This window comes from Cololabis saira, chromosome 6, assembly GCF_033807715.1.
Source record: "Cololabis saira isolate AMF1-May2022 chromosome 6, fColSai1.1, whole genome shotgun sequence".
Taxonomy (NCBI): Eukaryota; Metazoa; Chordata; class Actinopteri; order Beloniformes; family Belonidae; genus Cololabis; species Cololabis saira.
Window position 1 is genome coordinate 18,925,972 of NC_084592.1, and position 16,464 is coordinate 18,942,435.

Here is a 16,464-nt window from a genome sequence, read left to right on the forward strand (position 1 = left end):
TTGTAGATGTGGGTCTGATATATCCGGCTACTGAAAGAGCTGTTATCAATCTTTAAGTCAAGGAAGCATCTGCATAAAACACTTTAAGCTTAATTGTCAATCCATCCTTATCTTAATCTGTTTATTTCTAAATCACAGGGATCTGCTGGATCCCACTCCTAGACAGGCCATAGTTCACCACATACAATCACTTATCTAGGTATATACAGATGTGTAACACTGTTACACTTAATAAAGTGGCCACTCATTACTACTGCTTTTTTTAACCGTGAGAGAAGAAAAACCCACACAAGTGAAGGGAGAACATGCAAACTACACACAGATAGGCCCCATGCTGGGATTTGAACCAGCAGCCTTCTTGTGGGGGGGCAACAGTTCAAATCAGTAACCCACCATTGGTGGCTTAATTTAAAAAAAAGAGAAAAAAAAGGAAAGAAAAGCAAAACAAAACAAAAACAGCTTTCATGAATTTTGTTAATATATTACTTACATTTAAAAAGGGTAGCAGTCACTTTTCAAACTCTAACTATCATGCACAATATTGTTACAAGTAGCCTTCACAAAGATCAATTTCGTTCAGTATTGAGACATTGTTAAAACGTATTCAAGCATTCATTTTCAATAGGTTGGATTATTGCAATGGCATCTTTACAGCCCTTAACAAGAAATCTATCAGGCAGCTGCAGCTGATCCAGAACGCCGCCAGAGTCCTTACAAACACCAGGAAACTGGACCATATTACACCGGTCATGAAATCACTACACTGGCTTCCAGAGAGTCAAAGGATAGAGTTTAAAATCTTACTGCTGGTCTACAAAGTACTGAATGGTCTTGGACCAAAATACATGCTTGATCTGTTAGTTCCTATGAAGCTCCCAGACCCCTGAGGTTCATCTGGATCTGGTTTGTTGTTTGTCCCAAGAACCAGAACCAAGCAAGGTGAGGCAGCGTTCAGTTATTCTGCTCCTCACCGGTGGAACAAACTTCCTGTAGACCTGAGGTCTGCTCCAACTGTCAGCTCCTATTTAAAGGAGCTGACAGTTGGCTGACAGGCCTAAAAACATTACTGTTTACTGAAGCGTACTCTTATATTAAATACTTGTGCTTTTTATTATTTTACTTCTTTTCTTATCATTTTATTTGTTATTTACTGTTTAATTGTGTCTTGTTGCTTTTAATGTTGATGCAAAGCACTTTGAATTACCTTGTATTGAATTGTACTACACAAATAAACTTGCCTTGCCATAAATGAAATACTTACCTGCTGTACTCTACTGTCCTTACTTTTTAACAACTTGTGCTTTTTATTATTTTACCTTTTATCATTTTATTTCATTGTATTTGTTATTTACTGTTTAATTATGTCTTCCTGCTTTGAATGTTGATGTAAAGCACTTTGAATTGCCTTGTGTTGAATTGTGCTATACAAATAAACTTGCCTTGCCTTAAATGAAATACTTACCTGCTGTATTGTACTGCCCTTACTTTTTAACAACTTGTGCTTTTTATTATTTTACCTCTTTTCTTATCATTTTATTTAATTGTATTTGTTATTTACTGTTTAATTGTGTCTTGCTGCTTTTAATGTTAATGTAAAGCACTTTGAATTACCTTGTGTTGAATTGTGCTATACAAATAAATTTGCCTTGTACAGAAAGTTTATCAATAATAATACAATCTTCATTTTAGCTACACCGTGACGTCGGACGTGCATAATAACAGGAAGAGATTCAAGGAAATAATGATTGACATGTCGTCAGACCAATGATAGCACAGGTCCAGAAACGAACAGCCAATCAGCTTCACGTAAAACGGTGGGATTTCCTGTGTGACGTAGCCGCTCGAGTGGTGGCCCCGCCCTTCGTGTTACCTACCGCCCGTCAATCAAAATAGAAAAGAAATCTGAGAGTTCCCACTTATTATTGTGCGTATATACAGCAAATGTAATCCGCTGATCATGCCCCGTTGCTTGTGACTATCAAGACCTCCCGGTTTAAGACAAGGCACGCAATGACTGGTACGTGCTGCCTTTTATTCTTCACTCTCGTCAGCTAACGAGCTTGTTCTCGGGCAGCGTAACTGGCTAAATTAGCTCGCTAGCAGGCTACCAGCCATTTCGGTAGGGGGTGATGCTAATCATCCCCGGCTAGGTTAGCAATCGTGGCTAACGCTCTTAGCTCGGCTAACTGGATTAACGTGTCATTAGTGACCCCTCGCTTAACAAATCGCCAGCACGCCTCGGACTGAGAGATGACAGGGGGGATTTGAGGGGCGTATTTGTGGTTGTGGTTTTAAAAGATGCTCCTCATCTGTCTCTGTATCAGGTGTGTAGCTCTCGCTAGCGGCGGCTGCTGCCTCACTTTACTAACCTGCAGCTCTTTTTATTTCATCTGTGCTACGGGATTTGATGTATACAGTTATATGTAGAATATCTAACTCTTTAAATAGCATTATCACCTGCTTGCTTTTCCCACTGTTAATGTTCTTTTGCACTTCATATTCTGTGTTGCCATTTGTTCAGCATAATACTCATATTATCATGATCATGTCTACAGTCATTTTTTTTAATCTTTTTTTATTTTTTTATTATTTTATTTTCATTCATATTCTACATGCAATTTTTATGATATATTATTTATTTTTATTTTTATGATTTTGTATCCTCATAACTATTTTGTTAAATGTTATTAGGTGGGGGCTCCTCATAAGCCTACTGGCTTGCTCGCTCTTCCCTGCAGTTTCTTTTAACTGCACTTATTTGTGTAATGTTATTTTTTTATGTTATGTGCTAAATTAAACTAAACTAAACTAAACTTAATGAATCCTGCTCTCAGCTCAGTCAGGTTCACATAGTGGAACCACTGGCGTTCATGTCTCTACATTTGCCCCTGACACTGTTTTCTGTTTTCAGTCTTCTGCAGAGGTGTCAAAAGTATTCACATTCATTACTCAGGTAGAAGTATAGATACTAGACTTTAAAAATACTCCTGTTGAAGTATCAACTCAAGTTTTTTACTCAAGTATAAGTATAAAAGTACTGGTTTCAAAACTACTTAAAGTGTAAAAGTAATGTAAGGGGGAAAAAAGCCATTAAGGACAAAAGCCATAGAAAATGAATGTTTTAGTTTTAGTTTATTGTTTTGCACAGTTTTTTAAAAAATATACAGGAAAGATCAATGATAAACACTATAGGTGCAGGAAGAGGCAAAAAACCCAATGGGCTTATTTGAAGCCTCCACCGAAGATATTAAAATTCCATGTCAAGATTAACATACAAAAAACAGAAAGTAAAACTACACAAAAGTGATGGCAAACTAATAATGCAATATATAAAGAATAAAGACAAAAAATAATTGTGTGTGAGTGTGCATGGGATATTGTTTTTGCAACTTATATTATATTGACTCCTGAGCAAATAAGATGGTACATGTCACTATGAGTGAAACACAAAAAAAACAAAAACAAAAAAACAAAAAGAACATGGATACATGAACAACAATACATTGGGAAAACAGCAGTCAAGTGGTCCTTCAAACGTCTTTTGTAATATTTCAGAGAGGACGAGCTCTTTGCCAAGTGGGAAAAATCATTCCACAATTTAGTGCCCCTAAATCTCACCGAAAATTGATGCAATTAATGCATCTTAATATAATGCAAATATATTAAAAAACCATATATGTGTACTATTGAGCATTAACATGTGTTTCAGAGAGCAGAAGATATGATGACTAGTTGCCTATAAGTATTTTAATGGTGCAAAAAGTCAAACTTCAGAGGCATGTTATCATTTATCCTAACCTTTATTGGAATGTACATCCAAGTTTAGTTGCAGGAATCTGAGGGAACGGATGTAAGAACAAAACTGGACAAGAACATCTGTGCCACAACTACAACCAAATTCACTCTTTCAGGATGGAGCAATTTAACTGGATAGTTTTTTTTTTTAAAGGTCGAAATGAAATAGAGTAACGAGGCTGTTTTTAAAATGTAAGGAGTAAAAAGTACAGATAATTGCGTGAAAATGTAAGGAGTAAAAGTAAAAAGTCATCTGAAAAATAATTACTCCAGTGAAGTATAGATAACCAAAATTTCTACTTAAGTAAGGTAACAAAGTATTTGTACTTCGTTACTTGACACCTCTGGTTTTTAAGTCTTCTGTATTGTGGTTTTTGTTGTCTTTTATATCATAGGTTGTTGTCTTTTATATCGTGTATGGGTCAGTGACGTGATGCCTATATTTTCTGAAAAACAGACTTTTTTTGAATTCAAAAAAGGTTTAAATGGATTAAAAAAAATACCAGGTATATGAAATACCTGTCCCACATATGGACTCACTTGAATTTTACAAAAAATACTAGTTATTTTGGATTTTGTTGTCGTTTTAAGCATCAAAATGTCATGTGGTGCGACCGTCCGACCATGACTCTGGTTTTGAAAACTTATTTTGAAAACGCTCTAAATGTTTTTAAATCAATCTTCTTCTATCTGGCGTGATTTCCGAACTGTCTTGTAGTGTGTAAGATTGCAACACATTTGTATTTATATTTCCATCATAGCATACAAACAAAGTTTGACTGATGATGTCCATTTTATGAAATATCATGTGGCGCGACCATTAACAAAACAACCATTTTTGTATAATACTGAACTTGTAAAAAAAAAGATGTCAAGATGTTAATTAATTAAGGAAATTAATTTATTTTAATATGAATCATGGTTGCACCACATTACCTTTTTTAAGGCTAGTGCCAATTCATCTTGACAAAAGACTCTGAAATCACCTAATTTAAAATGTTTATATGAATTTATGTGTACACAACATTCTTAACGTTTGAAATACTGCAATAGATATTCTTTTTTTTATTATTTTAAAATTGATCTGTTGAAAATCCTTATTCCTCATTGACCCATATGTTATATGTATAATTGTTTATGGTACTATGGACCTCTTCTCGAGATGTGTCTTTAATAAAGTGTGAATTGAATTGAACTATCTATTTTTCATGTCACAGCCCCAGAACAGCCGCTGAAACCAGGTGATATGGCTGCCCTGGACGTGGACGGCAGTCAGGGCGATTTCATGCAGCAGGATGAAGGCAATCAGGTAAAAAAATCCCTTTTTCTGCATTGTGACTCTCATTGTTGTTGCCTCCTAAAGTTGATACATTTCAGATTTGAGAGGGATTATGCCCTCATTTGAATCTTTCATGCAACATTTCCTCTTAGGTTAAGTACAAGTCTCAGTTTTCAAACGAGGATTGAACTGATAAGCTGTAATCAAAAAGGCAGAATTAAACATTATTTGGATTTGATAGTATGTGCTCAAATCTGGACAAGAAAATCCATTTGACCAGGGGTCTTCAACCCTGGTCCTCGGGACCCCCGTCCTGCATGTTTTACATGTTGCCTTGCATCATCACACCTGATTCTAATTAATGGTCATCATCAGCTTCTCATCCAGGTCTGAACAAGTGTGTTAATGACACATACTACGTTTACATGCAGTCAAAATTCGGGTTATTGCTAATATTCTGGTTACTGAAGCATTCGGAATATTCCGTTTACATGCGTGAGCAAACAGGGTTATCCCTGTATACATGGTAATTAATCATTCGGGATATCTCGATCAAAACAGTGGACAAAACGGAGAACATCATGACGCAATTACCGTCATTTCCGCTTCTTCTTCCTGTATCCAAATTCAAAACAAATGCTGCTTCGCGCAACTTTTCGCTCACCTTCTTGTACATCTCCCTATCCCGGTACTTTCTACCGTCTACAAATGCCAAAACGTTCATATCCTTCATTACATTTATGAAGTGATTAGTCTCCTCCTCACTCCAAAAGTGTGGCATGGTCTTGCGTTTCTCCATGTTTATAAGTACGTCCTGGACTCAAAAGACCAAGATTCCTTGCGAAAAGAGCATGGGCAGAAAACAAATTCATGTTCCGTTTGATGGGGATATTCCGTTTGGAGTATACATGACCGAATATTCGGGTTTTAAAAGTAGTAACCCAAGGGTCATATTTTGGTTTTTAAAAACCCGAATATGAGCAAATTTGTTTATTCAAAGGGGTTATTGGTGTTAACATGGCCGTGCAAAACCGGGTTATTGCTAATATTCGGGTTTTAAAAGGGTTATTGACTGCATGTAAACGCAGTCACCGTCCTTTTGTATCATGGTGCGCTGAAGCAGGGTAGCATGTAAAACATGCAGGACAAGGGGGTCCTGAGGACCAGGGTTGACGACCACTGCATCTGACTCTTCAGCAGTGAGTCAAGTCTCTCTGTGTGGCCCTGACTAATGGCCACCCACTTTTTTCCTCTTAAACGTGCCCATTGGGGGTTGTACGCTCAGCTATCACCCCTTGACCTGCTGGCAACGACCTGCACTAAGGTTGGGTCGCCATCATCACAGGTGGACAGAGGTGCTGCTGCTGATGAGGTAAGTCAGCACCTCTGCTACATCTGATACAGCTTTAGAAGAAGTAAATCCTTCAGTTACAGCTGAGCAAAACTGGTGGTGGGAATGTAGGTGAAGGCACACTTCAGAACATGCTTTTCTTTTGAATGTAGTTTTGAAGTAACAGTGTGTTCATAAGACACAACTGATAAGTGACAGGTCACACATGTTATATGAGGGCTCAACCCAGACTTGGCCATGTCATCTTTATGGTGCAGTATACACACAAGTCTCTTGTCACTAACATTACAATATGATACAGGTAGCTTCTGGGGAATAAAACTTTGACTTATCTGGTTGTTAAAGAAAACTCACAGTTTCTCTCCATACCTATTACCTATTACAAATCCATTACATATGTTAATTAAGAAACTCCTCTAAAAATAAAAATGTATGCAAGATATGGGATTGGATTCTGTCAGCAAGCTTTATGAATGACATCTTTGAAGCACATACCAATCAGTCCCTATTAAATGAATGCAAAATTGCCTCCTATCTGGGCCATTTGTTGATACAATTTCTTTTCTTTTTTTGAAAAATGAAAAATGGAACTTAAATTGCTATCGTGTGAACTTAGTTGAAATTTCATTTTGTTCATGTTTGGTGGAATAAATCCAATTGCATTTTGATATTTTAAGCTATTTTTTTACTTCTGTTGTTTTTACTGTACAACAAAATAGGCACCAATTTCTATATGAAAACTCATTGATAAGCTGATTATGAAGGTTAAACTGTGTTGCTTCTATTTATGACTCTCTGAATATAAATATAGCTATCAGTGGAAGACCAGGCTTGTCAAATGTTTATCTTTTTGTATTTTTTTCCATTTTATAATCTTGGTGCACTCTGGTCAAATGCTAACATAAACTAAAGAAAGGAAAGTTGACCTCTTTTTAATTCTGAGGTTTAAAAAAAAAAAGAAAAAAAAGAAGTTGGACCAAATATACAAATATATTCTGGTCCTTACCAAGTATTTAAATTAGGCATGTCCAAGAAGGAAACATCCAGACTGGATAAATGATCAGGTGAGCCGGCTCTGTGATTGGCCTGAAACTGGACCCTGTGGTGAAGGTGGCAGAGACAAGAACACTGAACAAACTGTTAGATATTATGGACAATGCACACCATAGTAAACAGTTGCTGTTTTTTTCTTTTTATCCAACAGCAATACTTATTTATTTATCCATGTATCTATGAAAATGGTCAACATATGTGCAATAATCTGTCAACCATAGTGTAATAACTTAAATTTAATTTGACTAAATAACTATTATACACTTTTCACTTGTATAGCCTCTGAGAGTGTATAGTTTGTTATTCAGTCTTGTTTTTTTTTGTTGTATTTATTTTCTTTTTTCCCTTATGGTTGCTGGCTCTTGTTGTATAAGCTGTTGGAGACTGAATGTCCCAGAGGGAGTTATCCAGAAGGGATCAACAAAGTTGAGTCAATGTATAAAGCATATCAGAAAGAGCACCTACCACCTGTTAAGCACGGTGGTGGAAGGATGATGATTTGGGTCCTGGGAACCTGAGCAGTCATTGAGTCAACTATGATTTTCTCTATATTAGATAGTATTTTAGAGTCAAATATTAGGGAATGTGTCCAGCAGCTAATATAATATGATAATAATAATAATATGATAATTGCAATGGGACACTAATCCCAAACACAACAGCAAATCAGCAACAGAATGACTAAAAAGAAAATAATGAAGGTTGCAATTGACGAGTTAAGTCGACACCTTAACCTGACTGAAATGTGGAAGGATCTGAAGAGAAATCTGTCTAAATGAATGTTGAAAAACCTCAATTAATTGAATAAAGATTGCAGAAGGAGTCTGTCAAAATTATCCCATAAGCATATTAGAGACTGTTAATGTCTAGTCATTACTTCAGTTACTGCTGCTAAAGATGCTTCTACAAGATATTGATTAAATCGTGGTAAGTGGGACATTTTTCATACATTGTATCAGATTTTTAAATGAGTTTTTGTTACATGAATAATCACAGAGTATAACATGTAGTTTTTATTTTAAGAGCTGGTAAGGAGCAGTTATACATACATAATGTCCTAATACATAAAACCACAGAACTTAAAGAGGATGTGCTTTCTTTTTCATGAGTGTATGGATCTTATTTATTTAATCATGTTTCTATTTTTCTCAGGCTTATGTAAGTGATGTATAGGAATTTTATATCAGTTCTGACAGAAAATACAGGAACCTGGCTCTCGTAAAACCGAGACAGAATGGAATCCTAATTAATATGATTGCAAACATCTGTATGTGGCAGTGTCTTGAAGCAGACTTAAATCTGTGCTTGGTTCTGAGGGAAGTCGCATTAAATACTGACTTCTGCTTGTAAAAGTCATTGTGTTGTGAACATTGTGTGGTTTTAGTTTTTGGTGTGTATAAACGATGACACATTTTTAATTGGCCATACTGATGCTTCCAGACTTTGTGCGTAATGTTTTTAGAGATTTCCTCACTAAAATGAAATGAAGCAGATACTATATAATTTCTGTTGTGGAAAAAGTTGTACTGCTTATTAGTTTTAACTTTAAAGTGGACTTATTATGATACTGAAACCAGTATTTGGAAATAGTTGCTGACCCCGCTTAAAATAGGGGTATCCTCATTAGGGAGTATTTACTTCTATGCACCGTCGGATACCATTTAACTTTTATAAACTGGATACCAATGCGCCTTTGTTGTTCTAAAAGCCACATGATGTTATGCAATACTGCCTTGTAACTTCTTAATCTGAGTCCCCACATCGAGAAGCAGCGATTTGTTTCCTAGAGCTAGCTACCTGGCAGGGGTGTTCACGTTTATGGATTGAAATAAAAAAAATAGCAATATAAATACAAAACAAACTCCTTTTTTTTATTTTTATTTTTTTACTTTGACTTTTAATCATGCAAAGAGATATATCTCCTTTTGCATTCCTGCTGCAGAGTGTTTGTCCTGGTGAGTGTTTAAAGTTTTAAATGGTTCTTACTCATTTTTTAAAAATTTCACTCATTTTCTTTGTCAGACATCAGATCCGTCTTCGCAGCTCACTGGAGCTGTCAAGTGGGACGCATTAACTCCCACAACAACATCAAAGGATGAGTCTGGAATAATACACATCCAAAGTCAAGGAATACTGACATCAAACGGACAATATGTTCTTCCTCTGCAAAACCTGCAGAGTCAGCCTATCTTTGTGACGTCAGGAACGGATAACTCTTCTGCCAATTCAGTGCCTAGCATTCAGTACCAAGTAATTCCTCAGATTCAGACCGCAGACGGACAGCTGAACTTCTCCACGTCTGGTGTGGAAGGACCAACTCTGACTCAGGATGCCACAGGACAGATTCAGATCCTGCCTGATGGCAGCCAGAGTCTCAATTTGACATCGACTGCGAACATCCTTAACAACAACCAGAACCTCATTTCACAGACTGGTAACGTCCAGCAGATCCACGGGGTTTCAATCGGCAGCTCCACTTTTAGCAACCAGGGCCAGGTTGTTACCAATGTGCCTGTGGGCTTGCCTGGGAACATTACCTTTGTTCCTATTAACAGCGTTGACTTGGACTCCCTCGGACTGTCGGGTGCTCAGACTATAGCAACGGGGGTCACTGCTGATGGCCAGCTAATTATGGCCAGTCCGGCCACAGATGGCTCAGAACATTCACAGACACTACCAGTAAATGACTCAAATACAAATACTGAGATATTTGTGCCAACATCTTCCTCTCAGCTACAAGCTCCAGCAAACGAAGCTAGTGTTCTTACACAAGACACTTCACTGCCGTCAGCGGCTACAGAGCAACCCCAGGAAGGTTTCGTTCAGCAGAATCAGGAGCAGAACGTCCAGGTGTCTTCGGCCCAGCCAATCCTCCAGTTGCAGCAGGTGCCTGTCCAGACCACCAACGGTCAGGTGGTCCAGTCGGTGGCGGCAGGCGGGCAGAACCTGCAAAACGTGCAACTGATCAATCCAGGAACCTTCATCATCCAAGCTCAGACCGTAACGCCGTCGGGTCAGATACAGTGGCAGACCTTTCAGGTGCAGGGAGTGCAGAACCTTCAGAATCTGCAGCTGCCCACCACGCCACCCCAGCAGATAACGCTGGCCCCGGTCCAGACGCTGTCGCTGGGAAGCCTCGGCCCAGGGCAGATCCCCAACCTTCAGACGGTGACGGTCAACTCAGTGGCCCAACAGGAGGGAGGCTCAGGGACCCCTGGAGGTACAGCATCTCTTTTTTTATTTCTCTCATCAAAATACACAGAGAACATTTCTTTTTTTTTTTCCTTTCATATCAATGTGAGAGTTCTGTTTAATTTGACATATTTTCAGGGTTTTACTTGTTACAATGACACTTTGACGTATTTCTATTTGACGCATTCTAATGCAAGTGTCAATGCATGTTGGATGCCTTAATGTAAATCCCCTGAAATAAATTGATAAAATAGATTTTAGAAGTGTTATTCTAAGATTACACAGGCATCTCTTTAAGGGTGCTTTCACACCTGTCCCGTTTGGAGCAGTTGTTCCGAAACAGGGAGCGTTTCCCCCTAAAGATCGGCTCGTTTGGTATATGTGAACACAGCAATCGCGCTCGCATGCGGGACAAAACAAGCGAGCCGAGATCGCCTAGGAGAGGTGGTCTCTCCTCGCTTCCATTCCAGACCTGGAGCGGTTCGTTTGCAGTGAGAACAAAATCGACACAGCATACAGAAACACACAGAAACAAACTAGCCACACTCACTTACGATGCTCCATAGTTGTTGTTTTTCCCAGGTACGGAAGTGGAAACTCTTTCTGACCAATGAGAGAACAGTTGGCATTTGTTAACAGCTTTGAACCGCTACAGACAGTTGCCTTGTGAAGACAAACGAAAAACGAAACAACTGTATCGATTTAGCCCCTGAATAGGAACAAAACAAACGGGCCACAGGTCTGAAAGCACCCTAACTTTCCCGTTAGCTTAGTTGGATATTTTTACTTCAGACCGCGTTAAAACACACGCAATTGTGACCTCGTTCAGTTCAGTTTTACATGGTCTGTATTGCAACAATGGCCTTAAAAGTGACCTTTTTTACATGGATCCAGTCTTTGTTAATGACCCGTTAATTTGGACCCGGGAAACGTCCGAAACATGCACAGCAGTGGTTCCCTAGGGTCGGGGTTGAGAAATGCTGCATGGCTCCAGGTAGCTCAGTGGGTTGGGTGAGTGCACCGTATGCAGAGGCCATCGCCCTCGTGCATGCGCTGCAGGTTCAAATCAAGGCCTGTCCCTCTTTACTGTGTCTCTCTACCTTTTCCTGTCTAGCCACTTTCAAAATAAAGGCCATTAGAGCCACAAAATATTAAAAAGAAAAGAAAGAAGAGCATTAAGAGATTTTCACTGATAATGCACAGGAATTACTCTGTTTCCCACACCCAGTTGTACCTTCACCTCCAAACTCTGGCTGCTCAGATTCAGTGCTGCTTGTCTAAATGTTCTCCAGCCTGAGCTCTACTCCTTATGTTACTTTTTCTTCTCCGTCAAAACGTCGGCCATCAAATTTCGTTCGTTCGTGGAGCTTCATGATACAAGCCTGTCAAAATTCCCTGCCGATAGAGTCCAATATATGACGCTGACTTTGGAGTTTCCCTACAGATGTGCTCATTTTATGATGCAGGAGGTAAAACAAGCAGACCCTCTTACTTAAAGATAGTAAAATACCCTCATAGGAGAAAGATTTATGATCTCTGGTGTAGACCAGTCACTATGTCAGTGCAGGTACAGGTTGATGCTGTCAAAGTTCCTTCTCAGAGATATTCTCATAAAATATCTGTGAAGTGAGCTCCATGCAGCACCCCAGCGGCAGTTTCAAAGAAGGGAACAGACTTCCTTCACAGTTAAAGCAACTTTAAAAAAGTTCCTGCTGTTTGAACGCACAGAGGAGTCGGTCACAGATCCAAAATGCATGATTTTATTTTACTCTCCCTGGGACAGCCACAGCAAAGCTGCTGCTGTCATGTAAACAGCTTTAAATGATCAGAATTATGCTGATACATTTTCAGTCAAACAGGTTATTTTAGCTTATCACCACTCTTCAATTGTAGTTTGTCTTTAAAACTGAATATTCCCATTTTACAGTTACAAAACAGAAATCAGTACTCAGGTTTTGTGTCTGTTGTCTAGTTGTTTTTTTAAGAATTTCTTTTCATTTGTCTTCAATATAAACGTTTCAGCTATTCAGATCAAGCAGGAGCCAGACTCTGGAGATTGGCTAAGTGCAGACTCGACTCTGAACACCAGCGATCTGTCCCACCTCCGTGGCCGGCCCGTGGATGACGAGGATCAGCTCGGCCAAGAGGGCAAGAGGCTGCGCAGAGTGGCGTGTACTTGCCCTAACTGCAAAGAGTCTGGTGGGAGGTAAGTCAGCCTGTCTGGTGTTTTTATTAGTTCTCAGATCTTTTATAGAAGGGAAGAAAAAAAAAAAAAAGCACGAGAGCTTTAAACATCTTCACCTGTTTTTTTTTTTTCAGGGGCTCCAACATGGGGAAGAAGAAGCAACACATCTGCCACATCGCAGGCTGTGGGAAAGTCTATGGAAAGACATCACACCTACGAGCACACCTGCGCTGGCATTCTGGGGAACGGCCGTTCGTCTGCAGCTGGATGTTCTGTGGGAAGAGGTTCACACGCAGCGACGAGCTGCAGAGGCACAGGAGAACGCACACAGGTGGGTGTCTTAATCCAGTCTGGGGTTTGCACATCGGTAAAACATTACAGTACAATGTGTTAATTTTTTTTATGTTAATATGTTAAGATATCACATTGGGATTGGACACCATTGTGAGAAACTCATTGGTTATTTTACAGCTGTTTTCAAGAGCTTTCAGGAGGATCTGTCAGCACTTAATTATACAACCGACTTCACAGCTGAGCTGTGCTCCTCTTTCTTTTATTCTTAATCTTCTTCTCTTATCCCTTGAATCTTCCTTTCGTGGATTAGCCTCGGTTTAAAAGGATCGAGGCGGCTTAATGACACTGTTACTGCAGTAAGAAAGGAGAATTCCAGCTAAAGATAATGACATATGGGATCCATCCAATAACACTTACTGGCAGGACAGACCTTTGAAAGATGTCACCAGTTGGTCATACTGATATTGTTTTACTCCACCGTATCATTGGCAAAGTGAGTCCTCTGACAAGATGTTATGGTAGCATTTGATTACACTGTCAGCTGCAACTGTTAGCGTTTCAGGAGGTTATTTAATCTTTCTCAGCTTCCAATTGGTAATAATTGTAATCTGTTTCGCTGTATCAGTTTGTCAGTTGTGCAAGTGACAGGTTTTAGGCACCTAATTGAGATCAAACCTCTAACCTAAGTTGTGCAGTATTCACTGATAATGAATCATAAAGGGAAGAGATGAGACTGGACTTCCTCGATTAAAAGTTTCTTTACTTATCTGTGATATTTTTTTTTAAACTACACATGTCACACTATGAACTACTTCTGAAGTTTTTCATGAAGTCCAAATGTTGTCTTCATCCAACTGTATCCAACTATCACTTTCTTTCCGGCAGGAGAGAAGAAGTTTGTGTGCCCAGAATGTTCCAAGCGCTTCATGCGGAGCGACCACCTGGCGAAACACATTAAAACTCATCAGAACAAAAAAGGCGTGAACTCTGGCGGCACGGCGGTGGCCTCGATGGAATCCGCGGGTTCCTCCGACAGCATCATCACCACGGGAGGCGGGACGACCCTCATCCTCACCAACATCCAGCAGGGCTCCAACAACGCCCAGGACATCCTGGCCAACGCCGAGATCCCCCTGCAGCTCGTCACCACCATGGCGGCGAGCGAAGTCTTGGACTGATTTGCGCCCCGCTTCTGAACTTTCTGCTACACCTATCATACTGTATACTGCTACCTGCGTTTTTATTCACGTTTTGAAGGAAAATTATAAATATATATATTTTTAACACAGAAATAGACGGCCAATGTCCATTCTTGGTTTCCAGTGAGGAAAAATAAGCAAGTGGAGACTAAAATGTGGAAAAAGACATTGCAGTAAATACACAAGGAAATGCCTTATTTTGTACAATGTTGTGTAGTTTCAAGTGTAGGATTTCAGTCCATTTTACTTCCACGTATTTGTTAAATATGTGTTTTTCCTGAAAAACCGATTGTGATTACCTAATTTTTCCAGACCTTTGGTTGATGTTGTATTTGGATTATCTCTTTGGTAAACCAAATTTTCTTCCGTATTCCTTTCAGCAGAAACTAAACCACACAGCAGTGCTAATTTTAATCAGCTGAAGCTAAGTTGAAAGTCAATGCACATTTCTTTTTTTCATTATCAATTATCTGGCAATCAGTCTCCTCACAAGGTCCTTCTTACTTCAGCTCTTCTTTATGAATTTGTTTAAACGTACTAAACTTTCCACACGATAATGAAAAACAATCAGAATTTTGTGTTTAATCCTCTTGAACGTAAACTGTTTATGACTGACATGATTTGCTTTGTAAGTGTTTTGACTGAACAGGTATTTATAACGGGCTTTACATAGACGATGCATTTGTGATATCGAAGGTCTAAAATATTTCAAATGGCTCCATTATATGTAATTCTGATGTGTTTTTGTACCCTTTTTTTGGAGGATTTCAGAACAAAAACAAAACGTGTAAATATAACGAAAAAAAGCCATTTTGTTTGGCTTCAATTGCCAAATTTGACTCGAACTCAGGGTGACTTTTGACTGCGTGCTATAAGTAGAGTAAATCATCCCTGTAGCTTTTCGGGCCGTGGTTTGGTGGGTTCTCTTTGTTTGTTTGTTTGTTTCTTTCATAGACAAAAAGCTGATTAATCTGTCATTGCATTAACCTGTGCACATAATTATTTTGCTTGCAAGACGACCCTTGTTTCCATAACCGAAACAGCTTTGCAGTTTGGTTTTTTTGTGCAAGTAACTTGCTCAATCAATGCTGTTTAAAAAAAAAAAAAGAGGAAAAAAAAGTACAAGTATTGAAACTGGTACCCTTTTTAGCCGCGTCGCTCTCAGTTTTAATCTTGTTGATCCCTTTTGAAGTGAAATAATTTGGAAGCAGTTTGTTAAAACCAGTGTCAGTTAATGTGCAAAATTTCAGAATATGCATTTTTTGCATTAATCATGTTACATTCCCCCTTTTTTTTTTTTCCATGTTTATGATTTTATCTCTTTATCTCAAACCTTCCTGCCTCCACGTTGTTATATGGAATGCACATGCACATTGAACAGTGAATTTCATGCTGATGTATTTGGATCTTTTTAATTTGTCGGAATGGATGAAAAATATGTCACCTCCCGCAGCCACAGCGAGACTCTGAACATGGATCAGCTTCTTATTCTTTACTAAACCGTAAAGGTTTGTCTTTACTCCATTCTTATGTAAAAATATGTCAATATACAGTATAACAATATAAATCTTTCTGTTAAACCTGAATGTCTTTTCCTTTTGGTTTATTTTTAAATGTTTAACTCGTCTTAGCCATGATGTGTTGTAAAATAGCAGAACATGAGAGAAGTGTGCATTTCTTGATGGCATTTCATTTATCTCTTTTTGAGGACGTTTGGCCAGCCAAGAGCTTGTGCTGCTTACACTCGCGGTTAGTAGTCCAGTAGATGTCACTACAGCCAAGGGAGGAGGACAAGAGGTATGTTTTGACCCCTTGACCTTCCTCGTGTGGGGCGGTTTAGATGAATACAGGAGTCACGGAGGCCAGGAGCAGGCGTACACCCTCAATTAACTACCAGTTAATGTCACGGAAATGTCAGGGGTCTTCTGGACAACAAGCGTGACTGACTGAAGCCCGCGGATTCATGAATGACTGAATCATCAAGCTTTATTAATACATTGTCTTGAATGTGCAGGTTTGTTTATATTTTGAACAGACCTGATATATCTGGCGCACATAAGTCCACACGTACTATCTCCACTAAACAGGACGTTTTACAAACCAGGTAATTGCTTTA

The 16,464-nt window shown here is 38.9% G+C and overlaps 1 protein-coding gene across 2 annotated transcripts; it reads left to right on the forward strand.

The window, feature by feature from the left end:
* Positions 1-1,860: 1,860 nt before the first annotated feature.
* On the forward strand, positions 1,861-15,934 carry sp3a (sp3a transcription factor). 2 transcript variants are annotated; one of them, XM_061723505.1, is made up of 7 exons: positions 1,861-2,017; positions 5,013-5,104; positions 6,360-6,446; positions 9,501-10,698; positions 12,693-12,876; positions 12,990-13,186; positions 14,035-15,934. In XM_061723505.1, exons 1-7 carry the CDS (start codon positions 2,011-2,013, stop codon positions 14,325-14,327), a joined length of 2,058 nt encoding a protein of 685 aa, XP_061579489.1. In that variant the 5' UTR covers positions 1,861-2,010; the 3' UTR covers positions 14,328-15,934. The 2 variants fall into 2 exon arrangements, with proteins under 2 accessions (XP_061579489.1, XP_061579490.1); XM_061723506.1 differs by lacking the exon at positions 6,360-6,446.
* The last annotated feature ends 530 nt before the right edge of the window (positions 15,935-16,464 follow it).